Source organism: Colias croceus, chromosome 1, assembly GCF_905220415.1.
Source record: "Colias croceus chromosome 1, ilColCroc2.1".
NCBI classification, from domain to species: Eukaryota; Metazoa; Arthropoda; class Insecta; order Lepidoptera; family Pieridae; genus Colias; species Colias croceus.
The window spans coordinates 12,143,812-12,168,793 of NC_059537.1; the positions used below are offsets into that span (position 1 = coordinate 12,143,812).

At 33.1% G+C, this 24,982-nt stretch overlaps 2 protein-coding genes across 3 annotated transcripts in view; both read left to right on the forward strand.

Moving 5' to 3' along the window:
* Window positions 1-580: 580 nt before the first annotated feature.
* On the forward strand, window positions 581-2,579 carry LOC123694878 (ATPase inhibitor mai-2, mitochondrial-like). Its single transcript, XM_045640484.1, has 3 exons — window positions 581-741; window positions 1,666-1,792; window positions 2,281-2,579. The coding sequence occupies exons 1-3, from the start codon at window positions 686-688 to the stop codon at window positions 2,410-2,412; spliced, it is 315 nt and encodes a 104-aa protein (XP_045496440.1). The 5' UTR covers window positions 581-685; the 3' UTR covers window positions 2,413-2,579.
* Window positions 2,580-4,497: 1,918 nt separating this feature from the next.
* Window positions 4,498-24,982, forward strand: part of LOC123691193 (syndecan) — a 255,125-nt gene continuing 234,640 nt past the window's right edge. For both annotated transcript variants that reach the window (XM_045635480.1, XM_045635489.1), the window contains exon 1: window positions 4,498-4,738. In XM_045635480.1, coding sequence (XP_045491436.1) covers window positions 4,673-4,738 — 66 coding nt within the window. In that variant the 5' untranslated portion in view covers window positions 4,498-4,672. The remainder of the gene's footprint in view (window positions 4,739-24,982) is intronic.

A 24,982-nucleotide genomic window follows, 5' to 3' on the forward strand; every position in this document is an offset into this window, starting at 1 on the left:
CTTATCATCTTACTAAAATTGGTGTATTAAATAATGAAATGTGTGAGTGTACTCTAGATGTGGGCAATCTGAATCACATATTTTTTGCTTGTCCACTCTATGACCATTCGTTTTTATATTTAACTCTTGAATCATATGGTGTACCCTTTCCTATTTCTATTAATTGTCTCCTACTCAATCCTACGAAATATTTTGAAGCCATTGCCAATTTTATTTCTCGAAACAATATAAAACTGTAAATATAACTAACTATATATATAATTCTAACTAACTATATATATATAATCCTTTTTTATAGAAGTTGTAAGTACTAGTTTTTGATTTCCTATAATTTTTTATTTACATAATATGTAGATTAATGTTGTGAATATCTGTGTGTAAATGTTGTATACTTGGTTGTATAATATTATATTGCTGCTTCTCTGATTATACGCGTGCGTAAGTCTGTAAAATATATGTATAGAAATTTATGTTTCCAAAATGTTTCCCTACCTTTTAAAACTTGACACTGGCAAATAGTTCAGTCTTATTGCCATATAGAGGAAAAAAAAAAAAAAAAAAGGTTACCGCTTGTCAATGTCAGATAACTGTCAAGTGTCAATTGACATTTTAGAAATTTCTTCGCGAACGATCTTGAATCATATTTTATATTTATAGTTTATTAAATTTTATAAAAATATCGATCATGACTTCTCTAATTAGAACAAGAATTGTTTCATTGCGTGCCCTCGCTAATATCAGGTAATGTTAAATTTTGATACCTATTCTGATTACGCAACCAACGAGTTGCTTCAATTTTTGTTTTTATGCTATTAATAAGACCGGTACCAATTCCATTGTTTTCAGTCAATAACCTATTAGATGTTGCATTCAACTTTCAATGCATATTGCCCGTTAGTTCTGTGTATTTATGTACCAAAATATGTTGAACTCCACATGTATAGGTTATACTATCACGGTATAATAAGCAAAGCGAACTCTAGATATTGGATTCAAATAACCAAGAAAAGGATGAAAATATTCCCTAAAACGGCGATGGAAGTATTCCTATTCAGGCATCGCAATTTGTGTTCAACAATATCATAGTGAATACTCAAAAAATAATAGTTGAGTCACTGCAGAAAGATACAAAGAAAATATACATTTCCATGTGATTATATTCTACTAGCTGCTGCGCGCGGTTTCACCCCCGTGGCTCCACCCCTGTTGGTCGTAGCGTGATGACACATAGCCTATAACCTTCCTCGATAAATGGGCTATATAACAGCGAAAGAATTTTTCAAATCGGACAAGTAGTTCCCGAGATTAGCGCGTTCAAACAAACAAGCAAACAAACTCTTCAGCTTTATAATATTAGTATAGATTAAAGTTTAAGTAGTGTAAACTTACTTTTTTTTTTATACAATATCATAAAATCCCAGTTCCTTACTTTTACAATTTAGAAAAAATTATATACTAGTCTTTACCCATGCTTGTTAAGCACTTAAGACAATAGGAATTTTCTACAACAATATATATTTAATAGTTGTGCCATACTCATGTATAATACCTTTTTGTTGCATTAATATTTATAAAATGGTATTCGAAACTGCCCCTTCCAACCTTTTAGACCTGACATATTTCGCTATGATAAAATTACTAAGTATGAATGAACAATATTTCCAGAATGTACTCTGGTGAACCAGGATCTGGCGCTGGCAAGGGAGGCGGTGGCGGTGGAGCCATCCGTGAGGCTGGTGGTTCCTTTGGAAAGATGGAGGCTGCGCGTGAAGATGAATACTTCTACAAGAAGGTATATAATACCTTATCTATACTAATATTATAAAGCTGAAGAGTTTGATTATTTGAATGTGCTAATCTTGGAAACGACTAGTCCGATTTGAAAAATTCTTTCGATGTTAGATAGCCCATTTATTGAGGAAGGCTATATATACTCGTTAAGACCAACAGAAGCAGAGCACTGCGGGTAAAACCGCGGAGCACAGCTAGTGCCTACCATAATACCTACCCTGTAATAAATTTCTAATGTTTGAGGTATGACAATATTGTTTTAATAGGTTAAACTTGATAAAAATAGTTTTATTGTTTGTATGATAATAATTGATAATATATACAACATAGCTATTTTAAGCATTTTTTTTCACTAAACTATCTCGAGGCCTTGTCCACAAAGGCAAAAGTTTACATGGGACTGAGACATTGTGCACTGTAGTAAAAAGGTAGTGTTCTCCTAACTATATCCAGAAAACTTTTATCAATAAATTTCCTTTCTTTTCACAGCAAAAGGAACAACTGGCTAACCTCAGAGGCCACCTAGACAAGGAAATTGCCTTTCACCAGGAGCAAATAAAGCGCCACGAAGATGCCATCCGACGTCATAAGCAAACCATTGCAGAAGTCGCCGATAAGTGAAATTAAACTCTATCTAGAATACTTAAAGTCCTGTTCACTTTGCGAAATGTTTACAACAGGTCTAAGATTGATGTAAGATTATATATTTTTGTGTAAGGTGTCGTTTTTTTTTTCGCTTTTATTTTGTTTAGTTATAGATGTGAGGATCAAATATATTGTGTACAGGCGAGTGTGGTTTTATTTCTGGTGATGGAATGATGAATATGGTCACGAGGGACATACTTCAATCTGAGTAATATTTTTAAGCTGCACAATTTCTGGTGTGTTCTGTTTAGTGCATCTTTCTGATGAATGGCAAATGAAAATATATTTTCAAAACTGTTATGAAGGCATCTTCATCGGGGATCTTACTAAGTAGCTTCCAAATTGTCACTAAGCATTAAGCATAACATTATTATTGTCGTACCTAGTATTGTTATAACAGTAATAACTCAGGCCCCGGAATCACAGACACAATAGAAAATCTATTGTGTTGTGGCCCGATCAATTTAAAATACCCTCTACTCCATTTTGTGTGATTCGGAAATCTTGAATTATATCTTTGGCAAAATTAGAGTATATTACTAGTCAATCCCTTTCATTGGATATCCATATTGTTAGATTTGTGAAATAAGAAGGTACCTAGGTAATCATATCCCCTCTTCAACCTTAGAAGCTGTAGATCTTCAAAAAACTTAATCGATTTTCATAAAACGTGTATAAGAACACTCGCACATAGTCAGTACCAATACAAAAAATAAGCTGGAGCTAATTATTGTATAATACATAGACATACAGATGCAACAAACTTGCGTGGGAGGTTAAAAATAACAAAATTGTGTGCCACATTTATTGCATAATATTAAATTAATACATATAAAAATAAAAATAATCTACAGCGCCATCTAGTGCTAAACTTACAAACTACCTTTTACTTTCAAATTATGAAAAGGTCTAATAAGCTATGGAGAGTTAATTGTTAATATAGATGGCGCTGAAATAAGTTCTTGGTGGTTGTTTTAAACAATAGGTACCGGGAGTTTAGAAGCGTTCCATAAAATATTAATTACTAGCAGTCCGCCCCGGCTTCGCCCGTGGTACATATTTAAGTTTTCTCTACATAAGAACCATCCTCGTACTTCAAGGAATATAATAAAAAAAGAATTAACGAAATCGGTTCAGCCGTTCTCAAGTTATGCGCTTACCAACACATTTTGGGATTCATTTTTATTACACGCTTTATATTAGCTTCACCTGTATGTTTGTATGTTTGTAACCGACTTCTTTGGGCGCGATTTTGACCCACTTTAAACGGCCAGATTTCGTTCAAACTTTGTAGATTTATTGAGGACCGATGACAATACACTAATTTGATAAAATTTTCTATTTTTTAGTTCGGTTTTCTATAAAAAGCGTGTTTTTTAGTTTTTTTAAACTATTATTATTATATTATAGATTATTTATGTAAGATGGACTTGAAGATCATATATTACTTTACTCTTTGTTGAAGATGATCAAAATGAACGAAAACAACCTTGACATTTTGATATCAGAATGTGGAAATTGTTAATTTGTAATATAATAGTTATTCGCAATCAATTATCAAGTTTGTTGATTTATTAGTTGTCTAATAAAAATATTATTAAAATCTAAGTTCACTCCTCCTCTTGAATATTTCTTCCCTAAAATGTTTATTAAAAAAAGGGAAAATTTATGGAACAGAGTCGAAGTCGGGCCTTATTTTGAAATATTTGGATAGATAATAAAGACCACTAAAGAGCATAGCCCTTTGGACGGTCGACGCCCCTTAAAATAATATTATTTCTGTTCGGCCTGTACAAATTTAGAATAAGCCCATTCCTTTGTGATTAGTGTAAGTAAGGTCGTTTAACAACTACGAATTAGCTCCGTAATACCCTCAACTAAAGATGCTTTTGTATTGAACATTTGTAACTTGATTACCGCAGTGAGAGTGAATGTAATAAATTGGAATGCGTGACGCGAAATAGAGCTTCATCGACCATCGGGCGACGGCCGACGACCGAGCGTTGAAGGGAAGGCCCACATCAATGAAATTAGCCGCGAATACGCTACGTCGTGAAGCGAGCACCAAGCGGCTCTCAGTTTACGATAAACTCAAAAGGGAGACGCATGTCGCTTTTCGTCTTGTTGTGACCGTGTGCATGGTGTTAGTGGAATAACATAACAGCGAATTGTTTTGTGCTGTGTTCAATTAGTGTAGTGCAACGTCGGTGTAACCGGGGTTTCCAAAGTTGTTGTGATGCAGTTGAGAATATACGTATGGCTGTCTTGTGTAGCCCTCGCAGGATATGTTCGAGCGACAGAGGTAAGGGGACCGTCTTTAAACACGGCATTCCGGCTTTTTGTCGGGTGCTCATTCCGAGGGACCGGTATTGTCATTAGTATAGACTAATGACATACATTTACATAGGTAAAATCACGATAAAAACACTCTCAAGTTCTTGCGTAACTTTCAATGTCAACACGCGTGTACGTTTGTAGTTGAAGTTTTGCTTACGAATCGTACCGTGACACGGTAAGTAACAATGCTTAAGTTTAAATTCGAAGATGGAAACAGATCGTCCACTTATAACGTTACCTTGAAAGTTTAGTAATCGGCAGGTAAACAATCGTTATCTCGCCGCGTTTTCATCGATTTATTTTTGTTGGACGATCGCGTACTAGTTATCGTCTCATCAGAGTGTAAACATGATTACTCAAGCCATGAATGAGAGCACGATGTCTCGCCCACGTTTGGGTTCAGAGAAAGCGTACTATCTCGAATAAATACTGGTCTGGAGTGGGAAGCAAAGCGTACTAAACCTGATGTAGGTAGGTAGTAAGTAGGTAGGTACTTCAACAATGCAACTATGAAACTAATAATTTTACGAGTGTTATCGACTGTGAGTGGCCGTTATTATGCTAAGCACTCAGCTGAGTAAGAACTAATAATGTCTCAAGATAGAATCAGTATTAAAATAAGAATACGATGGTTTCAGAATTTTACTACTAAGGTCATTGCACTAGTTCTCGAGTAGTTGGCAAGGGAACAAAGATAAAGTATAAAATATTGTATGGTTGTCTATTTCAACAAATTTTGAAAACAACTTTTTTTTTAATTAGATAGTGTTACCTAGGTACCTATTAAAACTTAAGTTTAGTTTGTTATATACCTACCTATTTTAATGAACTAACTACCTAGGTATTTCAAAATAAAATTCGAATACCTAGGTACCTATTACATGAATATACCTATACACGGTTTCTCACTCATACCTATGTAGAAAAAAGAAAAACAAAGTACCTAGGTAGGAAGGTAAATATTTAAAATTAATTAGGTAGGTGGGTATTTCTCTTGTAATAACCCTAAAAGATTCACCAGCAGAACTTTATGGCGGTCTTCATATAAGTTTGTTGAATAATTGATTCCTCTACAAGTCTACAACAAGTACCAACCAACGTAGGTACTTATGTAACTTCATCGATATAATAAACCATTAACTGAACTATCTCTTACTGCACAGATAGGAATATACCTACCTACTTTGATTAGGTACCTAGGTATATTATTTAATAATTTGATGCTTCATATTTTACATAGACTTCACTTACCTATATAAAATTTGAATCACGATATAAGTACCTAGGTACCTACCTATTCGTATTATCACAATTGTCACTTTTTACATACTTTTTATGTACCTAGGTAAGGAATTCCACATATTTTTAGTGAAATAGGTAGGTAGGTACCTACCTACTTTGTCCATAATCGAATGTAATAGGTACCTATCTTTTTGGTATTTATTTATTTACTAGGTATGTTACCTACATAGTTTTAACTTTTTAAGTACCTAATGTAGGTATGTAACAATTTTGCGTTCACGCTATGCCACATTAGGTACCTACTTATGTATCCATTCTGAAATACCTATATTTGAGACTTTATTTTACCAATGCAAAAACGTCCTTCAACATTCCTTTTATTGCAGCCATCTATGACATTGCAATTCTTTGTCCATTTCACAAAATCACTTCTGCCTAAAGTAGACAAAAGTGAATTTGACCGGTTATGAGTTTTAACTGTAACATACCTATACAATTCACTTCAGATATACGTCATCTAAAGCCCCGCCTAGACTACCTACAATCTAGACAGTATCCAGTGACCACAGTATTGTCTAACTGTATTATGCAACGCTTATCTATCTCTAGTAGTTAGTAGTGATGGACGAACTACTCCCTCTTTGATATATTGAGTATACTGTAACAATGAGTGTGAAGATGATGTAAAATAAATAAATAAAAATAGATTTAAGTAACAATGCATTGATTCAACACAATTCAGACACAAAGACGTATGTTTGTTATTTATTAACAAACAATAGTCAAATAATGACTAAACAGTAAACCTGGTGAAGTGTTCTGCTGTATAAAATGTCAATGTTGGAAAGAACCATTCAGTTATCTTCGAATATCTAACTAAACTTAATAGAGGATGGAATAAAACAGCGCCTTTCAAAGAAACCTTTTAAATAATGAACGTAAATAAAATTTTGTTTGAACTGAAATGAACGTAAATTAAATTAAATAAATAAATAATAAGCGAATACTTACGCTTTTCATCTATTATTTTGTAACGACCACAGCGCTCATTTTTTTTAATGGTACACAAATAAAAAGTAGGTACTTATTGAATCGAAATAAAACATTTCAAGTGACACTTGCGAGTATCATAGTTACACGATCACTATTACAATAAAGTTCAAACTAAATTCTCTGAAGGCATCTTGCCGTAATATGACCATGTCACTGATACTCTTCAGTCTTCACAGTAACCATCTGCGACTAAACAAAGAGAGTAAGACAGTAAACTGATCGGTCGTGTAACCACTTCCTGTGCGTGGTGAAAATAAACGAAGCAACTTCCTTTCGGTTTTTGCACTATAGTTAATAATTACTATCGATATAGTATATCGTCTATTAAGAGCTAGCGCGTAAAAGCAACTTTTGTCTCCGCAACTATTTTGTCTCTCCCATCAACTCTATGGGGAGTTGCGTACGTGCGCGCACTTTCTTACTAGCCCATATAGTTGATGGGAGAGACAAAAATTGCTCTTGCCCGCTAGCTCTTGTAGGAATACAGGATTGTATGGATTTAAATTGTAGATACCAAATATATTGGTCAAGTGTGAGTTCCTAAACATAGCATATTATCAATTACAATTAATGTTCTTGATTTATTAAGAAGAAAACAGTAGATATTAAATACCTACTGCTTCTATTAACATCATTTAAAATTTAAAAAGAATGATAAAAGATCATCATTCTTATAATAACACAGAGCAGAGTAACTACATTAAGTCATAATAATTCGATAATGTTTTCTACGATTGAAGAATGCATCATTAATTTTCTAATCAGTGAAACTTTTTTCGAGAATATTATTGAACAATTAATCTTGAATCTATTTTAATCAATTATTTACACAAGATTTCTTAGATACATAGAATATTTACGTAATTGTTTCCTAGGCATGTAAAATGACCTAGATAGTGGAATATTTTAAAACAAACCAAGTTCCCGAGCGATCACAAAATACCTATATCTGGGCAGAAAATAATCCTATGTGGAACGAAATAAAAGCTAGGAGTGCACTGGTGGATGCAGCGGAGTTTTCGAGCCGGTAGCTGTGAGGTATGTAGCTGTCAGTTTTTTATATATATGTGGGGATGGTGTAAATGAAAAGCCAAATTCGCCCAATCGATTTATTTCCCAGACACCGGTTACATATCAAAAATACATTTCAACAATCCTCCATTACATCGTACCCAAAAAACACAAAGTCAAGTCATAGACAACCAAAAATCTACAGTCTACAGATAACATGTCCACAGATTAAATAATAGAAAAACACAGACTAAAAATAAAACTAGTAATCATGAAATACATCTTAATATTTTATCCTATTCCCACACGGTCATCCTGCAGAATCATCTGTCCCAGATGAGTCAACAGTCGCTACCCATGGCTTCATCATGTCAGCTGAGCTTGAGGTTCTCAGAGGGCCTTCACCCTGACCTATCTTCCTTAAATTATATCGTTCATTTCTCTTCTTCTCAATAACTTCATACGGGCCGAGGTATTTTGGATAAAGTTTATAACCTTGTACAAATTGTGTCCTTTTAATCGCTACTAAATCACCTACTTCGTAATTGTTTGACTTCTTTCTCCTTTTATTATAATTTTTAATGTTTTCATCCTGTATATTCTGAATATTTGCTTTCGCCATCCTTCTTAGTTCTTCACGGTCGTTGTAAAAATGTTGCTGAAACTCTTCTTGTATTTTATTGTAAATATCATCATCTTTATCATTCATTTTGATTCCTGTTAAAAGTTGGAAAGGTGACATCTTTATACTTCTCTGATATGTGTTATTCAAACATCTTTGCAATTTACTGATATGTTTATACCATTTTGTAGGATCGTCTGATGATAATTTGCTTAAAACTTCAATAATAATTCTATGTATTCTCTCAACTTGACCATTTCCTCTCGGTTGACCAGTTGTGATTGTATGATGCATAATTCCTTCTTCTTCGCAGTATTCTTTAAACATGTTGGATGTAAATGAAGTGTTGCGATCGCTTATGATTCGTTGCGGCGAGCCAAACGTCTGTTGTTGAATATTTAATTTATCTATTACTTCATTGGTGGATAGTGTCTTTGTCGGATAAATCCATGTAAACTTTGTGAATCCATCTACAACGGTAAGAATGTATTTATAATTTTTATTGGTGGATGTCAACGGTCCTAAATGATCAATATGGTAAGTAGACAATGGTAAATCTCCTTTATCTATTACATGTAGAAATCCCTCCTTCTTTCCTCTTTTATTTGAATTAAGTATACATTCCACGCAATTATCAATGTTTGTTTTAATCTTTTCCTTTAAATTCTCTATATAATAATTTCTATTTATTAATTCCTCAGTCTTAACACAACCAAAATGTCCGTTTTCATGATGTTTTCTTATAATTTCATTTTGCATTTTCTTAGGTACAACCATTAATTTATTTCCATCCTTAATCTTCCATAACATTCCATTCTCTAAAACATAGTCATCATAAGATTCCTTTTCTAATACTTTCTTTATTAGTTTTATTTGCAGATCATCATCTTGAGCTCTTCGCAGGCGTGCTGCGGTATCGGTAAGTACAATTATATTCTTTATAGGCTGTCGGCTGAGAGCATCTGCATGTTTCATCCTTGCTGCAGGCCGATGTTCAATCGTGTAGTCATATTCTTCAAGTAAGAGCGCCCAGCGAGCTACTCTCGGAGGTAAGTCTTTTTTCTGCAATGTCATAGTCAAGGCGGAGCAGTCTGTAACAATTTTAAATTTAATACCTAGCAAGTATACTCTAAACTTTTTAACAGCTTCAACAATAGCTAATATTTCTAAATAATAACTGTGATACTTTTTTTCAGTAGCGGATGTCTTCTTGCTCATGTAGTAAACGGGATGCATCTTATTATCTGTTAAACTCCTTTGCAATAATACAGCACCATATCCTTCAGCACTTGCATCTGTGTGTAGTTCTGTTTCTAAATTCGGATCATAAATCTTCAAAACTGGAGATTGACATAAAATAAACTTTAATTTCTGAAATGCTTTTTCACAGTCTAAGTTAAAATTAAAAACAGTACCTTTCTTTAGTAAATCAGTCAGAGGTTTTGCTATTAAAGAATAATCCTTTATAAACTTTCTAAAATAACCTGTTAGTCCGAGGAAACTTTGAAGTGACTTTATATTGTGAGGAGTCTGAAAATGTTCTACAGCGGCAATTTTCTCCACTGAAGGTTTAATTTCACCTTCTGAAACAATATAACCCAAGTAATTAATACTTTTTTGCATAAAATAACATTTATCCCAGTTAAATAATAAACCATACTCTTCAGCTCTGTCAAATACTTTTTGTAAATTAACAAATCCTTCCTCTGCAGATTGAAATGGTAAAATGAGATCGTCAAGATATGATAGAACAATACCATCCATAATAAGATCCTGAAAAATATCATTAATAAATCTCTGAAAAACAGAAGGAGCAGTGCATAAGCCAAAAGGCATCTTAATGAATTCATATTGACCTCGTGGTGTTACAAATGATGTATACTTCTGACTATTAATATGAACATTCACATGTAAAAATCCATTTTTTAAATCAAGCGAGGTAAACATTTTTGCATAAGTTAATCTGTCTAATTGATCTTCAATGAGTGGTAGTGGATATCTTTCTTTAATAATCTTCTTATTCAATTTCCTGTAATCAACACACAATCTATAGTTTCCATTCTTCTTTTTTGCAAGCACAATTGGACTAGCATAATCAGACTTACTTGTTTTTATTATTCCTTCATCAAGCCATTCTTTAATCTGTTTGTCAACAATGTTAAGCTCCAAAGGTGACAATCGTCGTGGATTCTGATAAACTGGTACATCATCGGTTAATAATATTTTAAGTTTTACATTTGATGCTTTAGTACATCTTTTGGGGTTATATTCTTTTATAATATTCTGTATTTTATTCTTATATTCTTTGTTTTCAATATTTGTGATATCTTCATTTTCATTCTCTAGCATTGTAAGGTGTAATATTCTTGTTGCAGTGATAGTTCCAGATTTAAAATTGATTTCTACTTCTTTCATTACAGGATTTCCTAATATAATGTTGACAGGGATAGCGCCATCATCAACAACATAAAATAAAGTTTCAAAATAACAATCATCAATTTCAATTTTTGCTGTGAAAGATCCTTTTGTATAAATTTCCTTTTCAGCTATTCCAGTTAAAGTTTCTGTTGTTCCTGAACTATAAGATAACAATTTTTCACCTTGAATCTTCCTAAAATAAGACATAATTATTAAATTAGCATCGCTTCCGGTATCAATCAGGGCTTCTACATCAATATTATTTATTTTCAGCTTCTTGAAAGGTCTCACATCAATATTATTTTTAGTTGACATAATTTCCAAACTCTTTTTTATACTTTTAGAACATTCAGTTGATTTATGGCCAAACAAGTTGCATTTAAAACATTTAATGCCTTTAGTACAATTAGGCGACTCATGATCTAAATCTCCACAATTGAAACATCTCTTTACTCGTAGTGTTTTTTGAATTTTCATGCCAATGGACTTTGATACTGAATTACTTTGAATCTTATTAGTTAGGTGAATATGATTTTTTCTTAATTTCTGAATAAATGTCTAATTTCTTTCTGAATTCTTTAATGTTACAAGCGCCATATAAAATATTTTTGTTGGACTCACTGTCTTTAATACCGTCGATGACATATTCCATCAGGGCTTCATCTTCAACATTCCCAAGTACTGCAAGTTCCTTCATATGTAAAAAATATTGCTGATGAGTCTCATTCATCTTCATCCGGCGAGTTGAAAGTCTCTTGTGAACAGTTGCACTGTTCAACTTCTTACCAAATTCCTCACGGAGCTCAGACTTAAGTGTATCCCACGTGGTGGTCCCACTTAGTGAACGTAAAAATAGCTTGGCGGTTCCCGCGAGAAGCCGCTTCGAAAATATGAGTTTTTCTATTTCGCCCCATTGCATTAAAGAGGAAATATCTTCAAAATCTTTTACGAATGTTTCGATGCCATAGGCATCATCACCCGAAAATGGCGTCATTGATTTCTCTAAGTCATTGAAGGAAATACGCGGCGATGGTTCACCACAATCATCATCATCTTTTACTCGTTTCGGCGGCATGTTGAATAATGTAAATAAAAAGTTTTATAGTCTTCAAGTCGTAATCGTATAATCATAAGCTTCTTTAAATCTTAGTCTTCGTTCGTAATTCGTAAATTCTTAATCAGGTTAAATCACCGGCATCATAGTCTTCGTCTGTTTTTTCTTTATTCCACCATCCCGTATCCCGGACGAGCCCCCAAATTATGTGGGGATGGTGTAAATGAAAAGCCAAATTCGCCCAATCGATTTATTTCCCAGACACCGGTTACATATCAAAAATACATTTCAACAATCCTCCATTACATCGTACCCAAAAAACACAAAGTCAAGTCATAGACAACCAAAAATCTACAGTCTACAGATAACATGTCCACAGATTAAATAATAGAAAAACACAGACTAAAAATAAAACTAGTAATCATGAAATACATCTTAATATTTTATCCTATTCCCACATATATTTTAAACTTAAATTAAAATTTAGTCAAAAAATTTCTTATTACTATTTTACTGTTAAATGTGTTTTTTTATTATTATTCACAATATTTGTATTCATATATTATGTTCCCACTGCACGAGCCTCCTATGAGTCTAGTTTTAACCTGTGAGATCATTATATTATTGATAGATTACCTGATGAATATTTTATAGAAATTATAGTGAATACGCTGTAGTGTTACAGTATACGGAATGCTAATGCTTACTCTGTGGTTAGCGGTTTACTGAGATTTCGAATATATCTGGTTGCATAGTAAGATTGACTCAAACTTGGCATGACCTGATTTGAATATATTTTTAAATATTTTCATTTCATCCTTTTAGATATGTAGGTAGGTACTAAAAATTTACATTTGGTAGAGGGTGGTTGATTTTCACGTTTCTCTTATTCAAAGATCTGTTAATAAAACGACGGTACCTCATATACATATCCTCGGGCCCTCCATAGGTTTGTATAATCCAAACGGATACATACCACACGACGTCACCAGGGCCAACGTGTGAAAATAGGCAAGTCCCATTGTTGGCAACTCTTGACCAGTACAAGCAAGCACAAGCATCTGTCAAATTGTTTTTGCAACCAAGAATTGTTTCGCTTTATTTGTGTTGAGTGTTATAAAGTTGTAGGAGCGTTTAAAAATAAATATAATTCAAGTAGTGGAACATACCTATAGGCTATTATGAAGTTTAATAGTTAGAAGCATTAATCTGTGAAATAGAAAATTATTTATATGTTTTATTAAACTTGAACCGAAATAAAGCGAAATATTATGTACATAAGATAATATTTCGCTTTCAATACGTATTATAATTTGTATTGTATGAAATTCAAGTAGTGGGAGGTAGTGGGATGTTTAACTTGTTTACAGTGTTGTTAACAAATTTTGTACGCCTACTTTTTAAATCACTTATAAGGTGTTAAACGAAAGTCTTTTATTTCCTATAAAAACGCAACGTTATAAAGTTCAATTCTATTCTCACATAAAATTAACTGCGTTAAAAACAACCGACTTCAAAAACGGAAAAGTAAAAAATAAAAAAGATTTGATATTATTAATTACTACATATTATTTAGATGCACATCTAATGATGCACTAGATAAATAGCACATCTAAATAATATGTAGTAATTAATAATATCAAATCTTTTTTATTTTTTACTTTTCCGTTTTTGAAGTCGGTTGTTTTTAACGCAGTTAATTTTATTTAATACTTTTTAGTGTAATTTTCAACACGAATCAAACGAGCCCAAACTCGATAAAGTTGAGTCAATATATTACTGAGTTCCTATGGCCACCTTCCGATTCCATTATCAAATCAGCTCTATGTCATGATAATGTTTCATCGCTATCCAATTTACACACTTATACAAAATTTCAGCTCAATCGGTTACCGGGAAGTGAATCAAAGTTACTTGCTACATTCCAATTAAGTCATCGAGTACAGACAAAAATGCTCATAAAATAAAAACTACTGGGCCTAGCCGAATAAAATTTTTATGGGACCAATTCGACACCATCCTGCATCGAACAAAAAAGAATCACGTAAATCGGTTCAGAAACCTCGGAGTAATCGGTGTACATACATAAAAAAAATATACCGGCCGAATTGATAACCTCCTCCTTTTTTTTGAAGTCGGTTAATAAAAACATTCACCGAAACATTTTTCACAAAAAAATTACCAAACTCAATTTTAAAAGCGGGCCGTCACTGTCTTTTCCATTTTACCGCCTATGGCATGCTTTCTCCAATACCTACAAGAGTATTAAATACGCTTGGGAATTGTCTTTATTATATGTACTTTCAAAAATGCATATACAGGGTTACTTGTAAAACACCAGCAACCTCGCAGGACAAGATAGCTAACATCATAACTAACAACATTTGTTCTACGACTTTTGGCATAACGCAATAAATTATTTTTAAATGATTTTTTAAACTTTTATTGTACTCTCCTAACATTTGTAAGTCTATGTTCTATTCATTATCGGATGGTCGGCGCGACGCCCCCATCCCCCTCTCGTTCGCTTCTTGTTTACAGAATCTTTGGGAGGCGTAGAGTTTATAATATTCAAACGGAAAATTAAATGAATATTTATTTTTGTATGAAAATAAAATCTAACAAATTATCAAAAGTCGTAGAACAATTAATGTTGTTGCTTATGATGTTAGCTATCTTGTCCTGCGAAGTTGCCGGTGTTTTACAAGTAACCCTGTATAAAATTAAAAATACATGAATCATAAAATAGAACCCACCTAATATTTGATAGTTACCCATTAAAGTAACTAGGTATTTAAAGCAAAGCCATTTTTAATATTATTCATAAATTCAATAATATGAATTGATATTTTTTTTTTTCTACTTGATAATTTTATTTCTAGTTGATTTTCTACGGAGCCCATAATAAATAATTATTAATTAGATTCTGCGTAGATACCGCAACTTTACTTAGAACCTAATTAATTCTAGACTGTTCCAGCGAAATTACTTTTCTAAATACTTAAACATTTGCTTCTAACACAAATTGTTTCTGAAAATTATTAGCATTTATAATATCTTAAATAGTAGTTAAAAGTTTGCAGACTGTCTGCAATTTTTAATGACATTTCTTTTATGCGAGTGAAGTTTGATTAAAATTAAATTCAATAGTTCACAAGTCATTTAAATTGCATATTTGTTTTTAGTAACTTTAAAGAAATTTAGAGAAACATTGGTCCGTATAAAATAGTAAAATTCACGTTATCATAAAATAATATTAAATATTTCTTGAAACTACAGTAGGTACTTACTACCTACGGTGCAACATTTTGGCAACATTGAACGCTATTTAACAAAGCCCAAAATAGCTGACGTTGATGAAATAGCGGTGAACCAATTAAACAAAGAAAAAACAGAAGCGTTAATTGGAAGCGAGTAGAAACACCGCAAAGGGATCTTTAGCAAATATTTAAGGACATTGATGGAAAATAAACACGTCGGCGCAAAACTCGAAAGAAACTGCTATTTATTGAAGAGTTAAAAAGTCGTAAAGTAATTGTTTGGGTCGATGGGTTCTTGCAACGTGTACAAATGCAAGCTATTTGTCCAGAATGAATTAATTTGCAGTGCTCATGCGATTTATAGCGGCAATTAGCATGATACGATTTATTATAGACAGTAAAAGATGTGTAGCATGGAACTAGCACTAATGCGCAATTGTTTTCCATTTCTATGTTAAAACTGTTTGGTCCTTCGAGCAGGATGCATTTTAGGCTTGTTGCAGGGTTCTCTATCCACGTTTAAACTTACCGCTTTTCTGCTCTCTGCCTTATTAAATGTATAATTGTTACGTGAAATTTCTTTTGAGTGTGATAGTTTTGAACCTGATTATAATAAGTCCTCTACTAGTCCAATTCTATCAAGTCAATAACCCAACAGAGTTGAAAGAATACCGCGATCAATCCCCACATATACGTAGTGTTTAATTTTGTTTAAGACAATCCTATATATCTTCGTGATGAAATTGTTTCGTCTGAAAAAACATAATCTTTAACAAAATATTAGAAGAAATGCTGGATTTACAACGTCTCCTACTATACATATACTATATGAATTCGGAACACTATATTATGTATATAGTTAGCTAAATTCACGTGTATTCCTTTTCTTCTGTGTGCTTTGATATAGTTTGTTTATTTTGACTATTATAATACTTGATTTCGGTATGAATTTAGTTGTTGTGATAAGACACGTCGCGATTGCGAAAGCTCGAGCTCACTAAGTGGCCATAGGTACTTGAGGCAAAGAGCTAAATTAGTTCGTGGATGCTCACTTTGAATCTATTTAATTTGTAAGTAATTTTGAGTCGCTCCAGATGCACGTAGTTTATAAAACTTCTTTAATTAACTCCACCCTCCTTCCGCTGTATTTGATATTGAATTGAATATAAATGAGTGAATCTTGTTCCGATGGTTTTATGTTTTAATTCTTTTTAAATCATTCGTTTTTATCTTGTAATTGAAATTAGCAACATTTTCTAGGTTTTAACTACTTGAGTGTGTATTGGGCAAATCACAATACCTAGATACCTTTAAATTGTAGCGAATATTTGTCGCGTGGTAATATAGAATAGGCTATTTTCCACATAGTAATATGGGTCTTCGGAGTTCGGTAGGTACTTTACGTTCTCGATAGGAAATAAATCGCATTTAAAATCCGTTATAAAGTCTGGGAAACGTTTATAAAACGGTTATATAAAATTCACCTCACGAGGCGTGTGAGGAATGATATCTCGGATAGGAGATATCGTGGATAGAAGAATAGGTATCTATTGGCAGTGAAACTGTCGTTTAGAGAAATGTATGGAATTACGACCAATATTACGTTCAAGGAACTTTCGCAATAAGCATTCCTTTTAGTCTTTACTGTTAGGTATGTAGTCTTTTATAGCGTGGAGCGGAATGTTATTTAAGAATTAATGATAGTGCGGTATGATGGTTACTTACGTACTTACTTCAATCGCAAAAAAAAATAAAAATAATAGATAAGAATATAATAAACCTCGATATAATTTTACGACAGGCATTTATACATACAAATTGGGAGTATTTAACTCGCTTCATTTAACCAATGTTTGCTATAATTTTAAATATTCTTTCTCGAACCATTTATATAAAGGAGTAATAATTTATTGATAAACTGTAAAAGTCCACTAAATCCTCCAGAGAAAAGCACCAGTATATTCACGTGCTATACGAGTTAATTCCATTGTCTGAAGTTCTTAACTTATTCGGTAGTTCATAATAAAACGCTAGTTTTCTGTTCGAAAGCGATAAGAGGCTTTCCCGCTTACAAAGATACCTCACACTCACGTCACGAAATTTAATTAAGAGCGCTTTAACACACGGAAATTAAGATAGTTATTAAATTTATTAATCTGTATATAATTTGGAAGAGGCAAGGTCCGTGGTTATCAATATGATGCAATTATTATAGTTACGTCTAAACGAGTATTCCCTCGTGTGGATTATAAGAAACGATATTTGTGTTCTTTAAATTTGGTAAAGAAATAGTATTTTTCTAGTGTTTGATTGTACGCGAGTATTATACATTTAGAAATTAAAAATTTTAGAGGAGCCTCCCTGTGACCACGGTCACGCGCTCGCTGCAAAGTGTGCGAACCGTCGAGATAATATTATAATGAATAAATCGCGTTTAAAATCAGCAAAAATCTTAAATATAGAAATAGATTATTATCTGGATTAGTCGATATGTTTTTACTTTATACCTGGTGAATGAGACCGCGTGTCTCAACTAGTTAGTTCGACATAAAAGCGGACAATGTTTTTGATTAAAACATGCGATGCCGTAACATAAGAGCTTAATCTCCATAAGTTATTCCAAAAATTGAAGTATGTTATTTTGGAAACATTTTCGTGTCACAGCCCACTTCTTTTAATTACTAAAAGTGCATTTTAAACGAAAACAAAGCAGACATTCAATGGAAACTGGTTTCACAATAGAAGTTGCAACATGTATTACTTTTTGTTTATAGACAAAAAGGTATTCTTTCAAAGTATTCTTGAATCCCAGTTATAACAATAAGTTGGTTTTTGTTACATCTGACATACAGCTGTTAATTTTTGGTTTATATATTTAAGGAATATAAGAGATAATATACAGAGGTTGGTGTGATCTAGATTTTGGAAATAATTTTAGCATTAAAATTAAATTATTAATTAAATTAAATTATGAAAAAACTAGCTTACCGCCCGCGGCTTCGCCCGCTTTGTCTAAAACCTAATAAATTATATAATATAACCTTCCTCTTGAATCACTAAAACAAACAAAAAAAAACGCATCAAAATCCGTTGCGTAGTTTTACAAAGGGACATAGGGACAGAGAAAGCGACTTTGTTTTATACTGTGTAGTGATTTATGAAGCTTTATCATTTTACGACAGATATAAATAAATTTTAAGTATGTATTTTATTTTTAATATTTTTTTTATAATGTCTCTCGTTTATTATAATCAATCAATTTTCACGCGTAGGTAGTCTAACCTTAAAATATGTTGTCTAAATCTCTCATCTAACGAACTATGAGTTTAGACACCTAACATTCAAACACACAAACTTTACCTCTTAATAATGTTAGCATAGATTCGGTTAGAGTTAGTAACTCTGGTCCAATTCAACTGAATCAATTTGCATTGAATAGTAGTTGTAGACAATGTTCAAGTATTTGATGGTTTTACATACGGCAGAGCTTTGTTGAATTTTAATTTCTTTTGCGTATATTTCTAGTAGGTATTATTATTTGGAGCTTAATAAGGCTTCGTTTGTGTGTTAATTGTAGTCATTTTAGAGGTTGACCTAGGTAAATTGAGATAGGTAGGTAACCAGTATATTACCACATAAAAACTTGCATTTTGGCGTCCTAAAACTGCTCTCAACATTCACATATAATTGGATTGTCGCAAGTTTGAAAATCAGGGGTCAAAGGTCACAAAAATAAAATAATATAAGCTAATTAAAGGTTAGGTGGCATGTGTGAATCTTTTCCGCGTGAATGAAGGCTGACTGGTTATTAATTATTTTAATTCTGGGTACTGCATCGTTCATTACAAGTGTGCAAAAGGAATTTCTAAATTGGTTCACTTGTCTTGTTGATTATTCCTAAGGTAAATTATAATATGTATTCACATAATAAAAACTACTAGTAAACCAGGAGCTTCGAAATATTAGATTTAATTAATTATGTTTCTTTTACCTTTTGTCCGTTCAGTTATCGAGATATAAAACAACATATTAAAACTTGATATTAAGATTTTCTTATCAGAGTATTCAATGTAATTTGTAGTTAAATTTTATAAGAGACAATTAAGAACATTCAAAAATAAAGTGTCACGTTTTTTTTTATACGACGAATGACGAAAAACGACGTAATCGCGGACGAAGTCGCGGGCAACAGCTAGTAATTTAATATAGTACTATTCCTTGATCACAGATGTTAGATTTATTATTAATTTCATCACACTTACGGCCGAATACTGAAACGCCACTCAAATATTTAAGGGCTGCTTAAACGTTTGAGCAGCTCTTGAACTTTGTTTTCGTATTCTCAAAAGTCAATTTTAAGTATCTCTCAAATTTAAGTGCACCTTAAATTAAGTTGTGCTCAAAGTCCACTTAGTTTAAAATTCGTATACAGGAACGCTACTCAACACTATTTAACTGTCAAATGAACTGTCAAACTGATTTGAGCAGCCCTTAGATTTGAGAACGGTCGCAAGGTCCCTCAAATCAAAACAAATCTATTAAAACTTGGATTCCTCGTGTAGAAAAGTGATAAAATGTCTTTATCGTCATTATCTTCGCTTTCGTTTTACCTTTTAGGCACAGTACCCTAAAAAGTACTTGTAATAAACTATTTATAAGTTGAGATTTTAATAAGATGATACAGATGATAAGTGGTCACAAGGGTTACACATTAATTATCACTAGTTACAGACAACAGTTGCCCTGGCTCTGTATGTTATAGGGGTGCATATGAGCAAAGTATTTCATGCTACGTAAAAAATAATATAGTATTTTATTGTTCATGTGGGTAAGTACTAACTTTTTTATCACTTCCAAGAGCATATCTTTCTCAGCAGGTGTATAATTAGATCCACGTTTCTTCTTATCCTCCATCGTGAATCAGTTATTAGGATTTTAATAATAAAATAATGGTCAACTGAAATTCACTCCACTAATGAAATGTTTAAATTATCGCGCGTAACAATGTCATTACACTTGACGATGAAATGACACTTGACGTTCCAATCTACGTCAAACGTATCCAGATAATTTTCTTTTTTTAAGACGTCTTAAATAAATATTTAACTTATTTTTACGTAAAAAGACATATAATTTCAATAGTAATTCAAACCATAATTACATTATGCTGATACATTTCAAATAATTTATAGATATATTCATATTCATTCAAACAAGACTGCGTAAAACGAATACAAGACGTGACCTAAATTATTTTGTAATAGAGAACATGCTGATTACAATTTTTCTAGCAGGATGTTGCCATTATGTAAACATTTGAGGACTGCTTGCCTAATCACGGTTTCAAATTGCTTGAGTGGCGTTTGTGTATAGCAGTTAAATTTACGGGATGCTTATCTTTAAGTTGCAATTAGATGAGTTTGAGATTTGAGTGGCGTTTCAGTATTCGGCCGTTAGATACGAAGTTATGAAATATCCCTTAGTCATAGCGTAGGTGAATCTAATGAACCGCCTTCATCATGTGGGCTTTATGATTCATTAGATTGTATCTGTGAACTAATTAGTGATAAATGTTTATGAAAATACATAAGTTAGGAGCGTTAGGAAATTTTGAAGGTAATTTGCTAATTGTTTAGATAGGCTATATTAGTTATATAATATTACTAGCTTAACGCCAGCGGCTTCGCCCGCTTTCTCTAAAACGATTTGAGATTTAAACTATCCTATCTCTCAAGTTGGATCGAACTGCACATGGTGTGCGAATTTTATTAAAATCGGTTAAGTGGTTTAGGAGTCCATTGAGGACAAACATTGTGACACGAGATTTATATATATTAAGATAGCCGCTATAATAACAATCAATGTTATTATTTTAAAAATTACATTTTTGTTTGTTTTTTTAGTTTAAAGATACCTCCCAGATATTTTTGAAATGAATTGTTTCAGTTAAACATATAGTAGGTCAACTAGGTACCTCCTACTCAACCCATAAAAAATTGTTAATAAATTGAAAGAAATATAATACTTACGACATATGATATCTGTACAGAGTTTTCTATGTTATTTTTTTATATTTTTTATCTTAGATACTACTAATATTATACAGCTGAAGAGTTTGTTTGCCAGCCTAAGAGGTGTTGGTTTTTTTTTGTTGATAAAATTATCCTACCTGTCTAATAAAAACAATGGCCCTCATTTTTAAATTAAAATTCATTGATTCCGATTTTTTGTGCGTATAGGACTTTAAATCTAGGTAATAAGTCCCAACACACATCTATTAATATAAAACTCAAAGGTGACTGATATAGTGATCTATCAACGCACAGCCCAAACAACTGGACGCATCGGGCTGAAATTTGGCATGCAGGTAGATGTTAGGACGTAGGCATCCGCTAAGAAAGGATTTCCCGAAATTCTTGCGGGAACGGGGAAAAACGGGGATGCACGTACGAAGTCGTGGGCGGAAGCTAGTGCCAAATAATATCAGTATCAAAATCGATGGCACCCGGTAGCGGGACCCCACGTTGACACGCACACCACAATTGCTAATGCAAATTGCGATCTACAAAGTATATCCACTAACTAGTGACATCCGCGACGCATTTACAAGGACCTGTAGTTGAGATGAGACGGTAATTGAGCAAATTCCGGATTCGTAGCAGACGAACGGAAGTGACGTGGTGGTTTTAAGTAGTCGTTCGCGATTGGTCTACTATAAAAACTAAAAAGGTCAAAAATCTTGCAATAACCTAATTAATAATTATGCAAGATTTTTGATGATTGTTTTGATTTATCGGCCCTCTACACAATGGGCAGCATTGGGTGAGTAGAGGCAATCACGATAGTGTGGCCTAAATGTCTATGAGCGGCCGACTGAGATGTTTATTCACAATCGCCGTATTGGCGGCAAACATCGATATTTGTTGGGCCAACGCTGCCTATTGTGAAGAGGGCCCATTAAATTTCCTCTACAATAGGCATATGTGTGTGATATTTCAGATATCGTATCGCAAACTAGAAACTCCCAAAACAAACATATAATAGAAAATATGTACCAAGACAACGGACTACTCTCACTTTTCTTTCATAAGCACTATAACATGTCTTTGATAATTATTTGAAATAATTATAAACATTAAATGAGTTAATTAAGGGTAAATATTGTTTTTCGAGCGCATTGGTTCGCTGTCCCAAATGCCTAATTATCTCGGCTTATCTTACGCCTTATCGAACATGTTTGACTTTAATTTTTATCAACAAGACTTCAACGATAGGCTCGTCTTATAATTAATTGGCTTGTATGGTTCTTAATCGGAAAGAAATGAATAATCTTCTTCGGTACTCTTTTTGAAGAAATACTACTTATTTTCGTTAATAATTGTTGTGTGTGTCTGTCAAAAATTGCGAAATAATTAATTGTACATACAATTCTTGTTGTCCTTAATGATTATCTCATCTTGGACACCTCCAATGCAAAGATGTCAAAGGTACAGACTACAGACCTACAGCTGAAGCTTAACATTTTATCCTTGCATACCGGGAATAAGTATTATTTGCTTTTAATAAATTAAAACACCTACAGTATCTACCTAAAATATTACCTACAATAAGACGTGTGGCACTCGGGGACTCCCGCGGTAAAGCTATTGCATAGCATGCCTTCAAGCCACACCTCCGAGCCCGTCGGAGTGGGGAGCGTGAGGTTTTTCGTTACGAAATTTCTGGATTCGGTCCCCGCGCTCAAGGCCCGCGATAGAAGCTATGCAATAGCTTAAAAAGAAAATACTACAGTAAAGATACATTATATCAGTATAGTCCTATAATCCCAATACAAACATACAATACTCGAATATCCACACCATTCAACAAACAGAATTCTTCAAAAGCCGATTATCGTTTCGCTTCTGAGAGATTTAAATGTAACATTATGCTGCATCCAATGCAATATCCTTTACCGGATAAAGATGGCGGTCTGCGTGGTGTCATATGTGTATCTAGATTTTACTTTTCTTCACGTTACATTATTTGTTTTGTTTGAATGTTTAATAATGAAGTGGTAGTATTTTTTGCTACTAATTAGGTAGTAGAAATTTCTTGACGTTTGAAAATAGTGAATTATACTAACAGATGATGGTAATAAATTATTTTTATTTTATTATGTTATAACAAAAACTGTTTCAGTGACAAAAAATGTAGAAAACTACTTACGAAGTTACGATTTAATGATTCTTTAATATTTTAAAGGAATACAAAGTCAAAGACGAAGCCTTTATATATTTCGTTAGAGAGACACTATTTATTCTCAATCGAGCTACTTAAGAAGTCTATTTCATTTTATCATAAAAATATTTACGAAAACATATCTCGAAAGTGTAGTATAAATTGATAGAGTTATTACCCGTATAATTCTATCTTTTGAACCAAGAGGACAACTTATTCATGACCATTCTTTCAATGGACATCAAAGAACAGATACATAGCTGTAACAAAATAAGGGGCCATCCATTAATCACGTGATGTTTTTTTTGGTATTTTTTGACCCCCCCTCCCCCTTGGTGATACGTGGTGAGGTTTAAGATTACCCCTCCCCCCTCCCCCCTATATCACGTGTATTTTTTCGTACCTGCAAAGAATCAATTTTTTATTTATAAAAAAATACTGGTAGATATAAGTATTATCTAATTTTATTATAGTAAATTAAAGACTACTATAATAAACGTTCAGAGGTGGACAGAATTTTGAATGACATATAATTAATAATGAAAGATATGCGAAAAAGTTGTACGCGTTTGACTAACAATAAATACATGTAACGCCGCTTTTCGGTTGAGTATCGCGCGCTTGTCGAAAAATAAATACACGTGATATATTACTTTACCCCCCCTCCCCCTTGTGATATTTCGTGATGTTTTGATGGACCCCTCCCCCCCCTTTCGAGCCTCACGTGATTAATGGACAGCCCCTAAGGGCGCCTTTTGAATTCCAACCTTCGAATTAATGTTTTCATTCGTTTAATTGTGGCCAATTCATCTGAATTTAAATACGGACATACGAAAATAACCGACGCGGTCGCCCTTGACCGAGAAGCGAATTTAAAGACAATAATTCAGACATGTCAACCATTTATGTTGACATTGTTTTATTCCAACCGACTTGTAAAAGGTATTCAAGACGTGTTTTTGTGCGTATTCTTATACGTGTAACTTTTTTATGATTTGACGTTCATGGTTTAATCCATACTAATATTATAAATGCGAAAGTAACTCTGTCTGTCTCTCTGTTACTTAATCACGCCTTTACTACTGAACCAATTTGCATGAAATTTGGTATAGAGATATTTTGATACCCGAGAAAGGACATAGGATGTTTTATCCCGGAAATCCCACGGGAACATGTGGGTTTTTCTTTGACTGCGCGGGCGATGCCGCGGGTGGAAAGCTAGTAATTAATAAGTATGCAAGTTCGAATGCTATGTTTTATTAACTACCTACTGTAATGAAATTATTACGCTACGCGATTTTATAACATATAATTTCTAATAACTTTTAT